The sequence below is a fragment of the Palaemon carinicauda genome, chromosome 3, assembly GCF_036898095.1.
Source record: "Palaemon carinicauda isolate YSFRI2023 chromosome 3, ASM3689809v2, whole genome shotgun sequence".
In the NCBI taxonomy this organism is placed as follows: Eukaryota; Metazoa; Arthropoda; class Malacostraca; order Decapoda; family Palaemonidae; genus Palaemon; species Palaemon carinicauda.
The window spans coordinates 84,166,920-84,182,601 of record NC_090727.1 but is presented as its reverse complement, the minus strand read 5'-3'; the positions used below and the strand labels follow the sequence as shown (position 1 = coordinate 84,182,601).

General features: G+C 38.9%; 1 protein-coding gene and 1 long non-coding RNA gene across 3 annotated transcripts in view; both read right to left on the bottom strand.

The window, feature by feature from the left end:
• The window catches only part of LOC137638864 (facilitated trehalose transporter Tret1-like), a 13,125-nt gene extending 651 nt beyond the window's left edge, over positions 1–12,474 (bottom strand). Inside the window, exons 1-8 of the mRNA XM_068371273.1 lie at positions 12,025–12,474; positions 8,254–8,517; positions 7,584–7,712; positions 6,773–6,982; positions 5,899–6,095; positions 4,659–4,809; positions 3,831–3,974; positions 2,841–2,944 (exon numbers count right to left, since the gene is read on the bottom strand). Coding sequence (XP_068227374.1) covers positions 2,841–2,944; positions 3,831–3,974; positions 4,659–4,809; positions 5,899–6,095; positions 6,773–6,982; positions 7,584–7,712; positions 8,254–8,517; positions 12,025–12,106 — 1,281 coding nt within the window. The 5' untranslated portion in view covers positions 12,107–12,474. The remainder of the gene's footprint in view (positions 1–2,840; positions 2,945–3,830; positions 3,975–4,658; positions 4,810–5,898; positions 6,096–6,772; positions 6,983–7,583; positions 7,713–8,253; positions 8,518–12,024) is intronic.
• LOC137638357 (uncharacterized) overlaps positions 1–15,682 on the bottom strand; it is a 1,259,132-nt gene that overhangs the window by 70,738 nt on the left and 1,172,712 nt on the right. The window lies entirely within an intron of this gene.

Below are 15,682 nucleotides of genomic sequence, written 5' to 3'. Positions count from 1 at the left end.
GGAGAGGGAGAGGGAGAGGGAGAGAGAGAGAGAGAGAGAGAGAGTTCAAATGGTGTTGTATCTTTTCAGTTTGTATCCGTTGCCTCTGGAGAGGGAGAGGGAGAGGGAGAGAGAGAGAGAGAGAGAGAGAGTTCAAATGGTGTTGTATCTTTTCAGTTTGTATCCGTTGCCTCTGGACTGAGAGAAGAGAGAGAGAGAGAGAGAGAGAGAGAGTTCCAAATGGTGTTGTATCTTTTCAGTTTGTATCCGTTGCCTCTGGACTGAGAGAGAGAGAGAGAGAGAGAGAGAGAGAGAGTTCCAAATGGTGTTGTATCTTTTCAGTTTGTATCCGTTGCCTCTGGACTGAGAGAGAGAGAGAGAGAGAGAGAGAGAGAGAGTTCCAAATGGTGTTGTATCTTTTCAGTTTGTATCCGTTGCCTCTGGACTGAGAGAGAGAGAGAGAGAGAGAGAGAGAGAGAGTTCCAAATGGTGTTGTATCTTTTCAGTTTGTATCCGTTGCCTCTGGACTGAGAGAGAGAGAGAGAGAGAGAGAGAGAGAGAGTTCCAAATGGTGTTGTATCTTTTCAGTTTGTATCCGTTGCCTCTGGACTGAGAGAGAGAGAGAGAGAGAGAGAGAGAGAGTTCCAAATGGTGTTGTATCTTTTCAGTTTGTATCCGTTGCCTCTGGACTGAGAGAGAGAGAGAGAGAGAGAGAGAGAGAGTTCCAAATGGTGTTGTATCTTTTCAGTTTGTATCCGTTGCCTCTGGACTGAGAGAGAGAGAGAGAGAGAGAGAGAGAGAGTTCCAAATGGTGTTGTATCTTTTCAGTTTGTATCCGTTGCCTCTGGACTGAGAGAGAGAGAGAGAGAGAGAGAGGAGAGAGAGTTCCAAATGGTGTTGTATCTTTTCAGTTTGTATCCGTTGCCTCTGGACTGAGAGAGAGAGAGAGAGAGAGAGAGAGAGTTAGAGAGTTCCAAATGGTGTTGTATCTTTTCAGTTTGTATCCGTTGCCTCTGGACTGAGAGAGAGAGAGAGAGAGAGAGAGAGAGAGAGAGAGTTCCAAATGGTGTTGTATCTTTTCAGTTTGTATCCGTTGCCTCTGGACTGAGAGAGAGAGAGAGAGAGAGAGAGAGAGTTCCAAATGGTGTTGTATCTTTTCAGTTTGTATCCGTGGCCTCTGGACTGTGAGAGAGAGAGAGAGAGAGAGAGAGAGAGAGAGAGAGTTCCAAATGGTGTTGTATCTTTTCAGTTTGTATCCGTGGCCTCTGGACTGTGAGAGAGAGAGAGAGAGAGAGAGAGAGAAAGAGAGAGTTCCAAATGGTGTTGTATCTTTTCAGTTTGTATCCGTGGCCTCTGGACTGAGAGAGAGAGAGAGAGAGAGAGAGAGAGAGAGAGAGAGTTCAAATGGTGTTGTATCTTTTCAGTTTGTATCCGTTGCCTCTGGACTGAGAGAGAGAGAGAGAGAGAGAGAGAGAGAGAGAGTTCCAAATGGTGTTGTATCTTTTCAGTTTGTATCCGTGGCCTCTGGACTGGAGAGAGAGAGAGAGAGAGAGAGAGAGAGTTCAAATGGTGTTGTATCTTTTCAGTTTGTATCCGTTGCCTCTGGACTGAGAGAGAGAGAGAGAGAGAGAGAGAGAGAGTTCCAAATGGTGTTGTATCTTTTCAGTTTGTATCCGTGGCCTCTGGACTGAGAGAGAGAGAGAGAGAGAGAGAGAGAGAGAGTTCAAATGGTGTTGTATCTTTTCAGTTTGTATCCGTTGCCTCTGGACTGAGAGAGAGAGAGAGAGAGAGAGAGAGAGAGAGTTCCAAATGGTGTTGTATCTTTTCAGTTTGTATCCGTTGCCTCTGGACTGAGAGAGAGAGAGAGAGAGAGAGAGAGAGAGAGTTCCAAATGGTGTTGTATCTTTTCAGTTTGTATCCGTTGCCTCTGGACTGAGAGAGAGAGAGAGAGAGAGAGAGAGAGAGTTCCAAATGGTGTTGTATCTTTCAGTTTGTATCCGTTGCCTCTGGACTGAGAGAGAGAGAGAGAGAGAGAGAGAGAGAGTTCCAAATGGTGTTGTATCTTTCAGTTTGTATCCGTGGCCTCTGGACTGAGAGAGAGAGAGAGAGAGAGAGAGAGAGAGTTCAAATGGTGTTGTATCTTTTCAGTTTGTATCCGTTGCCTCTGGACTGAGAGAGAGAGAGAGAGAGAGAGAGAGAGAGTTCAAATGGTGTTGTATCTTTTCAATTTGTATCTGTGGCCTCTAGACTGAGAGAGAGAGAGAGAGAGAGAGAGAGAGAGTTCAAATGGTGTTGTATCTTTTCAGTTTGTATCCGTTGCCTCTGGACTGAGAGAGAGAGAGAGAGAGAGAGAGAGAGAGAGTTCCAAATGGTGTTGTATCTTTTCAGTTTGTATCCGTGGCCTCTGGACTGAGAGAGAGAGAGAGAGAGAGAGAGAGAGAGAGTTCAAATGGTGTTGTATCTTTTCAGTTTGTATCCGTTGCCTCTGGACTGAGAGAGAGAGAGAGAGAGAGAGAGAGAGAGAGAGAGTTCCAAATGGTGTTGTATCTTTTCAGTTTGTATCCGTGGCCTCTGGACTGAGAGAGAGAGAGAGAGAGAGAGAGAGAGAGAGAGTTCAAATGGTGTTGTATCTTTTCAGTTTGTATCCGTTGCCTCTGGACTGAGAGAGAGAGAGAGAGAGAGAGAGAGAGAGTTCAAAATGGTGTATCTTTTCAGTTTGTATCCGTTGCCTCTGGACTGAGAGAGAGAGAGAGAGAGAGAGAGAGAGAGTTCAAGTTATCCAGACACAGAGAGAGAGAGAGAGAGAGAGAGTTAAATACCAGACATCACAAGAAATTCTAAACGTGTTTCGAGTTCCTTACCTTTAAAGGAGCAAACGTAAAGGTTATAATGAAAACACAAGTCCAGTTGAGAGTCGTCGCCATACTTCCAGCTGCTTCTTTGACGTTTGGGTAGAAGAATTCCCCTGCAATAAAAAAAGTCAGTTAATTCAGAGTAAGTGGGATGGTCCCCTATATTTCTTTTAAACTTTTCAGCAAATGTTTTTACGTTAGTTCGTTGGTTGGTTTAAGATTGCCCTGCGTATAGCAGGACACGGGCCCTTGCGTTGGCAGTCGGTAAGTGGGATAAGGATGTGAAGGAGGTAGGTTATATATGTGAAAGTGGTAAGGATATATAAGGATGATGATGGGATGGATGGGAAAGGATGAATTAGCACCATGATGACCGTGGCAGGACTCCAAAGCCCTGACGTTGTCACCCAAACCCGGTTCCTCCTCGGTCCTGGAGAAATTTGATCTCTTATCATAAACCGAAAAGATTTTTTTTTTTTACGTTGAACAGGCTGACATAAGTCTTTTTTATAGTTTATAAAAGAAATATGTTTTAATGTTATTATTAATTCTAAAATATTTTCTTTGACATTTTAGTCGAAAAATTCTCTTGCAATAAAAAAGCAAGTTAATTCAAAGTAAGTGGGGAGGTCCATTTCTTTTAAAATTTGCAGCACATTTTTTTATGTTAAACAAACTGACATAAGTCTATCTTATAGTTTATAAACTAAATACTTGTTTTTAATGTTGTTACTGTTTTTAAAATATTATATTCTAATTATTCATTACTTCTCATATCGTTTACTTATTTCTTTAATTCCTTTCCTCACTGGGCTATCTTTCATTGTTGATGCCCTTGGGCTAATAGCATCCTGCTTTTCCAACTAGGGTTGTAGCTTAGCTAATAATAATAATAATAATAATAATAACAACAACAACAACAACAGCAACAACAACAACAATAATAATAATAATAATAATAATAATAATAATAATAATAATAATAATGAAGCAACTCACCCATCATGAGCCAAGGGATTGGTCCGTAGCCTATGGAGAAGGCAGAGATGAAGATGATGAGTGAAGTCAGGGGCAACCAGCCAAGATTGTCATCAGCCCAGATGCTATCTTGAGATTTCGTGTAGAAGAAGACACCGAGACACACTGAAAATGATTAAAAGATATATGGTTATCTGGGAGTGGCCATCTTTAAATATTCTAGTCGTAGGTAGTATCATAGCCTCTGTACCATGGTCTTCTACTGTCTTTGGGTTAGAGTTCTCTTGCTTGAGGGTGCACTTGGGTACACTACTCTATCTTGTTTCTCTTCCTCTTGTTTTGTTAAAGTTTTTTTATTGTTTATATAGGAAAATATTTATTTTAATGTTGTTACTGTTCTTAAAGTATTTAATTTTTCCTAGTTTCCTTTCCTCACTGGGCTATTCTTCCTGTTGGAGCCCTTGGGCTTATAACATCCTGCTTTTTCAACTATACCATGGTCTTCCACTGTCTTGGGTTAAGAGTTCTATTGATTGAGGGTGTACTCAGGGACACTATTCTATCTTATTTCTCTTCCTCTTGTTTTGTTAAAGTTCTTAAAGTTTATATAAGAAATATTTATTTTAATGTTATTACTGTTTTAAAGTATGTAATTTTTCCTAGTTTCCTTTCCTCACTAAGCTATTTTCCGTGTTGGCGTCCTGGGCTTATAGCATATCCTGCTTTTCCAACTAAGATTGTAGCCTAGCAACTAATAATAATAATAATAATAATAATAATAATAATAATAATAATAATAATAATGGGAACGGATAAAGCTGCAGCTTTGAATTCACCAGAAGGACTGACCTATCGACACGGTCATCGCAGCAGCTGAGAGGCAGAGTAGAAATTTCCTTCCCAGTCGGTCTATGAGGAGTGAACCAGCCGCTGTCGCTAGGACCTGTACGGAGCCTATGATTATTGTGCAGACGTCCTCGGGGATTTCACTTCCTGAATCCTAAATATAAAATTAATAATGATATTAATAAGGGATTGCATCGATGATTTTTCACATAAATGTTCAATCTTGTGAATACGTGATTTCAAGTGATCGCCTTTTCATTCTGTTTAAATATTCCAGAACTTTGACCTTATATCTACTGTCCTTTATAAGATCTCTTAAATCACCTTATATATAAGACTATTAATAAGCTACTAGGACATAAAACACCATTGTGTCATAAGTACTTTCTCACCAAACCAGTCACTCTTCGAGTTACATACTCGAATACATGGTCCACATCTATCATAAAAAATACTTTAATTGATCTAAAAATAACTATCAGGCAATGTCATTACCCTCTACAGTACATTGTCTATCTAGTAATTATATTTAAAGTTTATTCCAGATCTATAAAATTAAGTTTTTATGAATCTAGCTCTGGCCAAACACACCAAACATTGGAAACATGATGCACAGTAAACTTTGTTACTTTTCAAAAGCTGTTTTGTTTGACGAATCTGAATGAATATCTGATGAGCTGGGTGAAGATTTCAAGTCATTCCCTATCCTTATATCTGGAAAGTTCCTTTTCATTCAATGGTAGAGGAATTTTAGCTTCGGAGAAACGATAAATGAAGAGCAATCTTTAAAACACGCAGATAGACAAAACAATACAAACAACAAGAGTAATAAGAGATTTCAGACCTCCGCCAATGAAGATTGACAACATTTTACTCGAGTCTACGGACGAAACACTTCTTTTTTCATGTGCTGACTACGGATGAATCTGCGGTAACATTTAGCTAAATTCTACGGACAACGCTTCCCCCCTTTTCATATGCTGACTGTAGATGGTGAAAAATGCAATGGTGATCCAGAATCGTGATCTTGTTCAGGATCATCTCCAGAATTTAATGGGGTCGTCCATGATTTAAGATCTATCTGTGGTGAAAATTTCGTCAAAAGCCGTCAAGTAGATTTGATGTAATCCAGTCAACGGCAAATAAATGAATAAACCGACTCTATTTTATAATCGTCTTGGCGGAGGTAATAATAAAAAACCTATTAAAACATAGATCACATGGGAAACTTAAGAGAACTTACCTGGAATATAATATTGATGTTATATACAACTGCATTAACTCCCGACAGTTGTTGAAAAGCCATCAAGAGCAGAGTTATAATGAGAGGCTTGATGATATAAGGCGCCTTCAGATCCTTCAAGGACACCTTGTTCCTCTTGGCTTCTTCCAAAGACTCGCTCAGGTATTTCATTTCTGGCTCGATGTCATAGGTCTTACCTAAGTTAAATTCAGGATTTATGGTACATAGTAGCTCATATACTCTGAAAGTGGAGGTGGAGTGCAGAAGAAGGAGAGGAAGGCCAAATTTCAGGCGGAAAGATAAATAATTGAATGTCATAAAGGAAAAGTGTATAAAGCGCGGTTTACACAGTCGAACGGTTCGCCGAACCTGGTTGTCGCACCTGCTTGACAAACGGTTCGAAGATGTGGAGTAAGCCACAAATGCATAAGGTTTGTGGACAATGAAGCCCCACCCACTAAAGTCAGGTAAGAACAGACGTTCGACGAACGAGTTCGACAACCAAAGACCCCGTTCACACGTTCGAACATCACTTCAAACGCTTGTCTGTCGAACTGTTCGACCCTGTAAACCCACCTTAAGAGAACATGATGTACAGGACAGAGGAGGATGGAAAAGGCTAACTAGAAACAGCGACCCCGTATAGAAATGGGAAAAGCTGAAGGCAAAGAAGAAGTAGGTCATGTATTCACTAACACACTCATGTATTTTGCAGGAAATATGAGAAAACGCTTGGTTAAATCAATTCAGTTTCGTCCTCCCCTAGCTGAATACAGAGTAAATGGAAGAACAAGTTGATAAATGGTGAGAAAAGGAATGGCTGGAGGTACATATGTGTGTAAGAGTATCTACTCTTTACATCTAGTATATTTACCTCGAAAATACTGTAATGATTCCCTCGCTTTGTCCTCTTGGCCTTTGGAAAGGAGGTAATTTGGAGACTCCTTCAGGAAAATTGCCAAAACACAGAACACGATCGCAACAGGCGCACAAGCAAGGGTCAACCATCGCCATGAAGTTATGATGGATCCGAATATATAAGCGTATAATATTCCTATGACTACAAAGAGTTGAAACCCGGTACCTGAAGTAAAAGAGAAAGATTAAAATAAAAATATTCTTCTATATAAGTATAGCACAGAAATATAGAATTGTTTGGTATTTAAAACTTTCAGACGAATAATTCTAGAAGTGAAGGTATATGTCTACCAGAACCTTCTGATGTTTTATATTGTTATTTTGTTTTTGTTTCACGGCATCAAGTTACAGTACTGAGCCAGTAAATACACACAATTAAGCATTTTAATAAATTACAGATAAAACAGCACGATGCTAAGTTACTCATTGAATGTTATCATATGACAGCATAAAATGAGCTGGCCTTCTGGTGAGCAAATAGACGAGTGGTTACTATATTAGTAAAATTGTCAAGGTGGTTCCATATGAAATATTAAAATTTGACCTTTATCTAAAATAGGTTTACTTTATTATTAATTCAATCAGTATGCAAATAACTACTGTACTAGCTGCACGTAACCATTGGTAGGAATCACGCATTCAGTTTTTCAATTTCAGCGTTAACGGAAGGAAAACGCTGCTTGAATTAACACATATCGTGAAATCTATCAAAACATTACTGTTATTGAATTTAGAATGGGCAAATAAATGTTTAAAACATGACATACCTAGTGTTCCTCTGATATCTTTCGACGCATATTCAGTTGTGTAGGTAGGAACTGCCAGCGAGCTGATTCCAGTTGTTAACCCACACAGGATTCGGCCTATGATGAGCATAGCCAGGTTCTGGGTAAATCCTGTGAATAGGTGTTTCTACTGAGTATCAGGGGGTAAAGGATCTCAATGGTTTATGAATGAAATGCAGTACATATATAGTTATCCATATATTGATTGAATTTTGCTAGGGAATGACTTAGACATGAAAAACACCATGGAAATGTAGACTGCAAATCAATACTGTAAATCACCCAAACTCAACAATATTTCCACTTGTCAGCTTGAGTTGATAACGCCAATCTTTATATTCAATGATTTCAGGCATATATTTTACTTAGCATTGGCAGTCAATTTGTTGAAAGGTCAGTTGTACAGATAAAAAGTGCATTTTGTAATGAGCAACAATAAAGACTTTGCTCTGTGAGTGCTTTGATAGTGTCGATTTAACAATAAACGAGCAATATGCGTTGTGAAATGTTGAATGTTTTTGAATGAACATGATAAAATGACTGGAGATCCTTTAGAGAGTAGGGTTTCCCTGCTGTATAGGACCAGTAAAACAGCCCTTGAGGGAAATAAGTAAAGAATAAACCTTAGGCCCGTTCGAGGCTGTGATCTTACCGATGAAAAGCCAACCGGCAATAAGAGGAACGACTGAAGCCAACATGGTACCCCTCCTGCCTATGTAGTTGAGGCAGAGACCAGCTATCATGCAGCCAAACAGTGCCCCTATACTGAGAGATCCAGCAAACCAGTTATTTTCTCCTTCTGTCAAGTAGAATTTTCCTTCAATGACATCTGATTCGTTTTTGGGAGTTCTGAGGGCAGCGCTGGCAGGCGAAGAATAGCCGATAGCAGCTCCAACGGCCATGGCATTTAAACAGGCTGCAAAACAGAAGAATGTAATAAATTCTTAGTCTGGTCACTGAGAAAAGATAAGAGCCTACATACGATAAGTTCTCAGTCTGGTCACTGAAAAAGGATAAGAGCCTACATACGATAAGTTCTTAGTCTGGTCACTGAGAAAGGAAGAGAGCCTACATACGATAAGTTCTCAGTCTGGTCACTGAGAGAGGATGGGAGCCTACATACGATAAGTTCTTAGTCTGGTCACTGAGAAAGGAAGAGAGCCTACATACGATAAGTTCTCAGTCTGGTCACTGAGAAAGGATAAGAGCCTACATACGATAAGTTCTCAGTCTGGTCACTGAGAAAGGATAAGAGCCTACTTATGATAAATTCTTAGTCTGGTCACTGAGAGAGGATAAGAGCCTACATACGATAAGTTCTTAGTCTGGTCACTGAGAAAGGATAAGACCCTACATACGATAAGTTCTTACTCTGGTCACTGAGAAAGGATAAGAGCCTACTTATGATAAGTTCTTAGTCTGATCACTGAGAAAGGATAAGAGCCTACATACGATAAGTTCTTAGTCTGGTCACTGAGAAAGGATAAGAGCCTACATACGATAAGTTCTTAGTCTGGCCACTGAGAAAGGATAAGAGCCTACATACGATAAGTTCTTAGTCTGGCCACTGAGAAAGGATAAGAGCCTGCATACGATAAGTTCTTAGTCTGGTCACTGAGAAAGGATAAGAGCCTACATACGATAAGTTCTTACTCTGGTCACTGAGAAAGGAAGAGAGCCTACATACAATAAGTTCTTACTCTGGTCACTGAGAAAGGAAGAGAGCCTACATACGATAAGTTCTTAGTCTGATCACTGAGAAAGGATAAGAGCCTACATACGATAAGTTCTTACTCTGGTCACTGAGAAAGGATAAGACCCTACATACGATAAGTTCTTACTCTGGTCACTGAGAAAGGAAGAGAGCCTACATACAATAAGTTCTTACTCTGGTCACTGAGAAAGGAAGAGAGCCTACATACGATAAGTTCTTAGTCTGATCACTGAGAAAGGAAGAGAGCCTACATACGATAAGTTCTTAGTGTGGTCACTGAGAAAGGATAAGAGCCTACATACGATAAGTTCTTACTCTGGTCACTGAGAAAGGATGAGAGCCTACATACGATAAGTTCTTAGTCTGGTCACTGAGAAAGGATAAGAGCCTACATACGATAAGTTCTTAGTCTGGTCACTGAGAAAGGATAAGAGCCTACTTATGATAAGTTCTTACTCTGGTCACTGAGAAAGGAAGAGAGCCTACATACAATAAGTTCTTACTCTGGTCACTGAGAAAGGATAAGACCCTACATACGATAAGTTCTTACTTTGGTCACTGAGAAAGGAAGAGAGCCTACATACAATAAGTTCTTACTCTGGTCACTGAGAAAGGAAGAGAGCCTACATACGATAAGTTCTTAGTCTGATCACTGAGAAAGGATAAGACCCTACATACGATAAGTTCTTACTCTGGTCACTGAGAAAGGATAAGAGCCTACATACGATAAGTTCTTACTCTGGTCACTGAGAAAGGATAAGACCCTACATACGATAAGTTCTTACTCTGGTCACTGAGAAAGGATAAGAGCCTACATACGATAAGTTCTTACTCTGGTCACTGAGAAAGGAAGAGAGCCTACATACAATAAGTTCTTACTCTGGTCACTGAGAAAGGATAAGACCCTACATACGATAAGTTCTTACTCTGGTCACTGAGAAAGGAAGAGAGCCTACATACGATAAGTTCTTAGTCTGATCACTGAGAAAGGATAAGAGCCTACATACGATAAGTTCTTACTCTGGTCACTGAGAAAGGATGAGACCCTACATACGATAAGTTCTTACTCTGGTCACTGAGAAAGGAAGAGAGCCTACATACAATAAGTTCTTACTCTGGTCACTGAGAAAGGAAGAGAGCCTACATACGATAAGTTCTTAGTCTGATCACTGAGAGAGGAAGAGAGCCTACATACGATAAGTTCTTAGTCTGGTCACTGAGAAAGGAAGAGAGCCTACATACAATAAGTTCTTACTCTGGTCACTGAGAAAGGAAGAGAGCCTACATACGATAAGTTCTTAGTCTGATCACTGAGAAAGGATAAGAGCCTACATACGATAAGTTCTTACTCTGGTCACTGAGAAAGGATAAGACCCTACATACGATAAGTTCTTACTCTGGTCACTGAGAAAGGAAGAGAGCCTACATACAATAAGTTCTTACTCTGGTCACTGAGAAAGGAAGAGAGCCTACATACGATAAGTTCTTAGTCTGATCACTGAGAAAGGAAGAGAGCCTACATACGATAAGTTCTTAGTCTGATCACTGAGAAAGGATGAGAGCCTACATACGATAAGTTCTTAGTCTGGTCACTGAGAAAGGATGAGAGCCTACATACGATAAGTTCTTAGTCTGGTCACTGAGAAAGGAAGAGAGCCTACATACGATAAGTTCTTAGTCTAATCACTGAGAAAGGATAAGAGCCTACATATGATAAGTTCTTAGTCTGGTCACTGAGAAAGGATAAGAGCCTACATACGATAAGTTCTTAGTCTGGCCACTGAGAAAGGATAAGAGCCTACATACGATAAGTTCTTAGTCTGGTCACTGAGAAAGGATAAGAGCCTGCATACGATAAGTTCTTAGTCTGGTCACTGAGAAAGGATAAGAGCCTACATACGATAAGTTCTTAGTCTGGTCACTGAGAAAGGATAAGAGCCTACATACGATAAGTTCTTAGTCTGGTCACTGAGAAAGGATGAGTGCCTACATACGATAAGTTCTTAGTCTGGTCACTGAGAAAGGAAGAGAGCCTAAGCTGAACAACCCCACCCCACACAAGATCTGTATACAAGGCATGTCTGGAAATATCTACTGCGACTAAGGTACAGTTGTACACAGGAGTTCCTGGCCCACCTCGCTTTGATGAATTGCCTCACGTCTCACCGTTACATAATTGTAATTGTAATCTACTGGTCTCTTCTTTTTGTATTTTTGTGTAAAATACATATATATTTGGGTAAATTTGTAATTTTTATACCCAATAAGGGTCCGATAAAGTAAAATTTGCATTTGACTTTGCCTAAATAACCAAACAGATAGTGTAGAGGAGATATGGCAGAGTAGGTAGCTAGGCTACACAGAAGAACTCGCAGACAAAAGGGTGCGACAAGGTGCTCATCCTCAGAGCGAGGTGTAGGCTACCATGGATTCCTGTGTTCAACTGTACATCTTGCATTTAATTTTCCATTTGATTTGTTTTTACAGAAGGGAAATTAATTTAGTCTTGTATTTCCGTTAGCAGAAGCAAAGCACAGTCATGCTAGGTGGTATAGCATCATCACTACGAATTTTCATAGGATAGATATTGTACCTTCAGTAAATTTGATATATAGAAATAAAATATTAAACTTTTGGTCTAACATTATCATCAGAAATATAAAAAAGGGCAAAACATAACCTTTGTTGATTGAACTTGAAAAGATTTACCTGCAAAAGCAGCAAAGTACTGCGTCCCATGTTTAGGCTTCTTCCATTCTACTAAATTCTCTGTCGATTTTTCTTCGATCATTGTGTTTGGCAGGAGTGTTGTTGTTGTTGCTGTTGTTTTAGATTGCCAAGTAAATAAACAAGACACGGACTCTTGCAGGAGTGTTCTGATGCCGAAGGAAGATCCCTTTTCTAATTATTATTAAAGCGTTTAATTATTTCTTTCTAAAACCCTCAGCGTTCTCTTGAGATCCAACCCGAACACAGTATGGAGGCAATAGTATCTTATCTCATTTCGTAAGGTGGAACTTATTCCATGGCGCTTCATATCACCTCTCAGGATTTAATCTAACTTACGGCTTCATTCCCTTCATTTACCATTTATGACATCAATATCATTACGTACACAGTAATTCACTACGTAATAAAAAAAAAAAACTAATACTTTAGTAATCTTATACGTTTGGTAGTCTGCTACTATTTAAAAGGATCCCTACATTATATACGCGAGTATTGGTGAGTTACCGGTTAGTGTTTAGATTTAGATTTTTCCCAAGAAGATGGATAAGTTAAGAGTGGAGCTGCTCCGTATTCGGGGAAACATAATCAGTATTTAGGCATATCCATGATAAGAGTAAAAATAACAGTAGATAACTAAAATCTGTCTTGATTTAAGAAAAATTATAACTTGAAATATGTACACACACATATATATATATATATATATATATATATATATATATATATATATATATCTCTATATATATATATATATATATATATATATATATATACATATATATATATATAATATATATATATATATATATATATATATATATATATATATCTGCATATTATATATACATATATATAGAGTATATATAAATTTATATATATATATATATATATATATATATATTCATATACAGTAAATATATATATATATATATATATATATATTTATATACAGTAAATATATATATATATATATATATATATATATATATATATATATATATACATATATATATATATATATATATATATATATATATATATTTCTGAGTGGCGACACCTTAATATTGTGAAAGGATTTGTGTATAGCCATCATCAGCAAAGCTGTACTAGTCAGGTTCACCCCTACTTGGTTGGTTTGTCTTGAACGATCGGACGAAAATCTCCCACCATCACCAATATGCATTGACCAGCGTGATGATGAAAGCTGGCCAAACCCCAGACATGACTAAGAACATGTCTGAGGCCTTTGTCCTGCAGTGGACTAGAAACAGCTGTATTTGTTGTTGTTGTTGTTGATATATCTGTTTAAAAATCACATATTTTGTGTGTGTGTGTGTGTGTGTGTGTGTGTATGTGTGTCTGTTTTTACATACATGTCTGCCCTGTCTATTTCCATGGCTACTCATTATCATCATCTCCTACGCCTACTGAGGCAAAGGGCCTCGGTTAGTTTTCACCAGTCGTCTCCATCTTGATCTTTTAATTCAATACTTCCCTATCCATCGTCTCTTACCTCACGCTTCATAGTCCTCAGCCATGTAGGCCTGGGTCTTCCAACTAGATATCTAAAAAGAAATATTTTTTTTGGAAAAGTGCTGGCTTTGGTAAGGGGTAGTATCTTGAGCTTTTAATTCAATACTTCCCCATCCATCATCTCTTACTTCACGCTTCATAGTCCTCAGCCACGTAGGCCTGGGTCTTCCAACTAGATATCTAAAAAGAAATATTTTTTTTGGAAAAGTGCTGGCTTTGGTAAGGGGTAGTATCTTGAGCTTTTAATTCAATACTTCCCCATCCATCATCTCTTACTTCACGCTTCATAGTCCTCAGCCACGTAGGCCTGGGTCTTCCAACTAGATATCTAAAAAGAAATATTTTTTTTGGAAAAGTGCTGGCTTTGGTAAGGGGTAGTATCTTGAGCTTTTAATTCAATACTTCCCCATCCATCATCTCTTACTTCACGCTTCATAGTCCTCAGCCACGTAGGCCTGGGTCTTCCAACTAGATATCTAAAAAGAAATATTTTTTTTTGGAAAAGTGCTGGCTTTGGTAAGGGGTAGTATCTTGAGCTTTTAATTCAATACTTCCCCATCCATCATCTCTTACTTCACGCTTCATAGTCCTCAGCCACGTAGGCCTGGGTCTTCCAACTAGATATCTAAAAAGAAATATTTTTTTTGGAAAAGTGCTGGCTTTGGTAAGGGGTAGTATCTTGAGCTTTTAATTCAATACTTCCCCATCCATCATCTCTTACTTCACGCTTCATAGTCCTCAGCCACGTAGGCCTGGGTCTTCCAACTAGATATCTAAAAAGAAATATTTTTTTTTGGAAAAGTGCTGGCTTTGGTAAGGGGTAGTATCTTGAGCTTTTAATTCAATACTTCCCCATCCATCATCTCTTACTTCACGCTTCATAGTCCTCAGCCACGTAGGCCTGGGTCTTCCAACTAGATATCTAAAAAGAAATATTTTTTTTGGAAAAGTGCTGGCTTTGGTAAGGGGTAGTATCTTGAGCTTTTAATTCAATACTTCCCCATCCATCATCTCTTACTTCACGCTTCATAGTCCTCAGCCACGTAGGCCTGGGTCTTCCAACTAGATATCTAAAAAGAAATATTTTTTTTTGGAAAAGTGCTGGCTTTGGTAAGGGGTAGTATCTTGAGCTTTTAATTCAATACTTCCCCATCCATCATCTCTTACTTCACGCTTCATAGTCCTCAGCCACGTAGGCCTGGGTCTTCCAACTAGATATCTAAAAAGAAATATTTTTTTTGGAAAAGTGCTGGCTTTGGTAAGGGGTAGTATCTTGAGCTTTTAATTCAATACTTCCCCATCCATCATCTCTTACTTCACGCTTCATAGTCCTCAGCCACGTAGGCCTGGGTCTTCCAACTAGATATCTAAAAAGAAATATTTTTTTTGGAAAAGTGCTGGCTTTGGTAAGGGGTAGTATCTTGAGCTTTTAATTCAATACTTCCCCATCCATCATCTCTTACTTCACGCTTCATAGTCCTCAGCCACGTAGGCCTGGGTCTTCCAACTAGATATCTAAAAAGAAATATTTTTTTTTGGAAAAGTGCTGGCTTTGGTAAGGGGTAGTATCTTGAGCTTTTAATTCAATACTTCCCCATCCATCATCTCTTACTTCACGCTTCATAGTCCTCAGCCACGTAGGCCTGGGTCTTCCAACTAGATATCTAAAAAGAAATATTTTTTTTGGAAAAGTGCTGGCTTTGGTAAGGGGTAGTATCTTGAGCTTTTAATTCAATACTTCCCCATCCATCATCTCTTACTTCACGCTTCATAGTCCTCAGCCACGTAGGCCTGGGTCTTCCAACTAGATATCTAAAAAGAAATATTTTTTTTGGAAAAGTGCTGGCTTTGGTAAGGGGTAGTATCTTGAGCTTTTAATTCAATACTTCCCCATCCATCATCTCTTACTTCACGCTTCATAGTCCTCAGCCACGTAGGCCTGGGTCTTCCAACTAGATATCTAAAAAGAAATATTTTTTTTGGAAAAGTGCTGGCTTTGGTAAGGGGTAGTATCTTGAGCTTTTAATTCAATACTTCCCCATCCATCATCTCTTACTTCACGCTTCATAGTCCTCAGCCACGTAGGCCTGGGTCTTCCAACTAG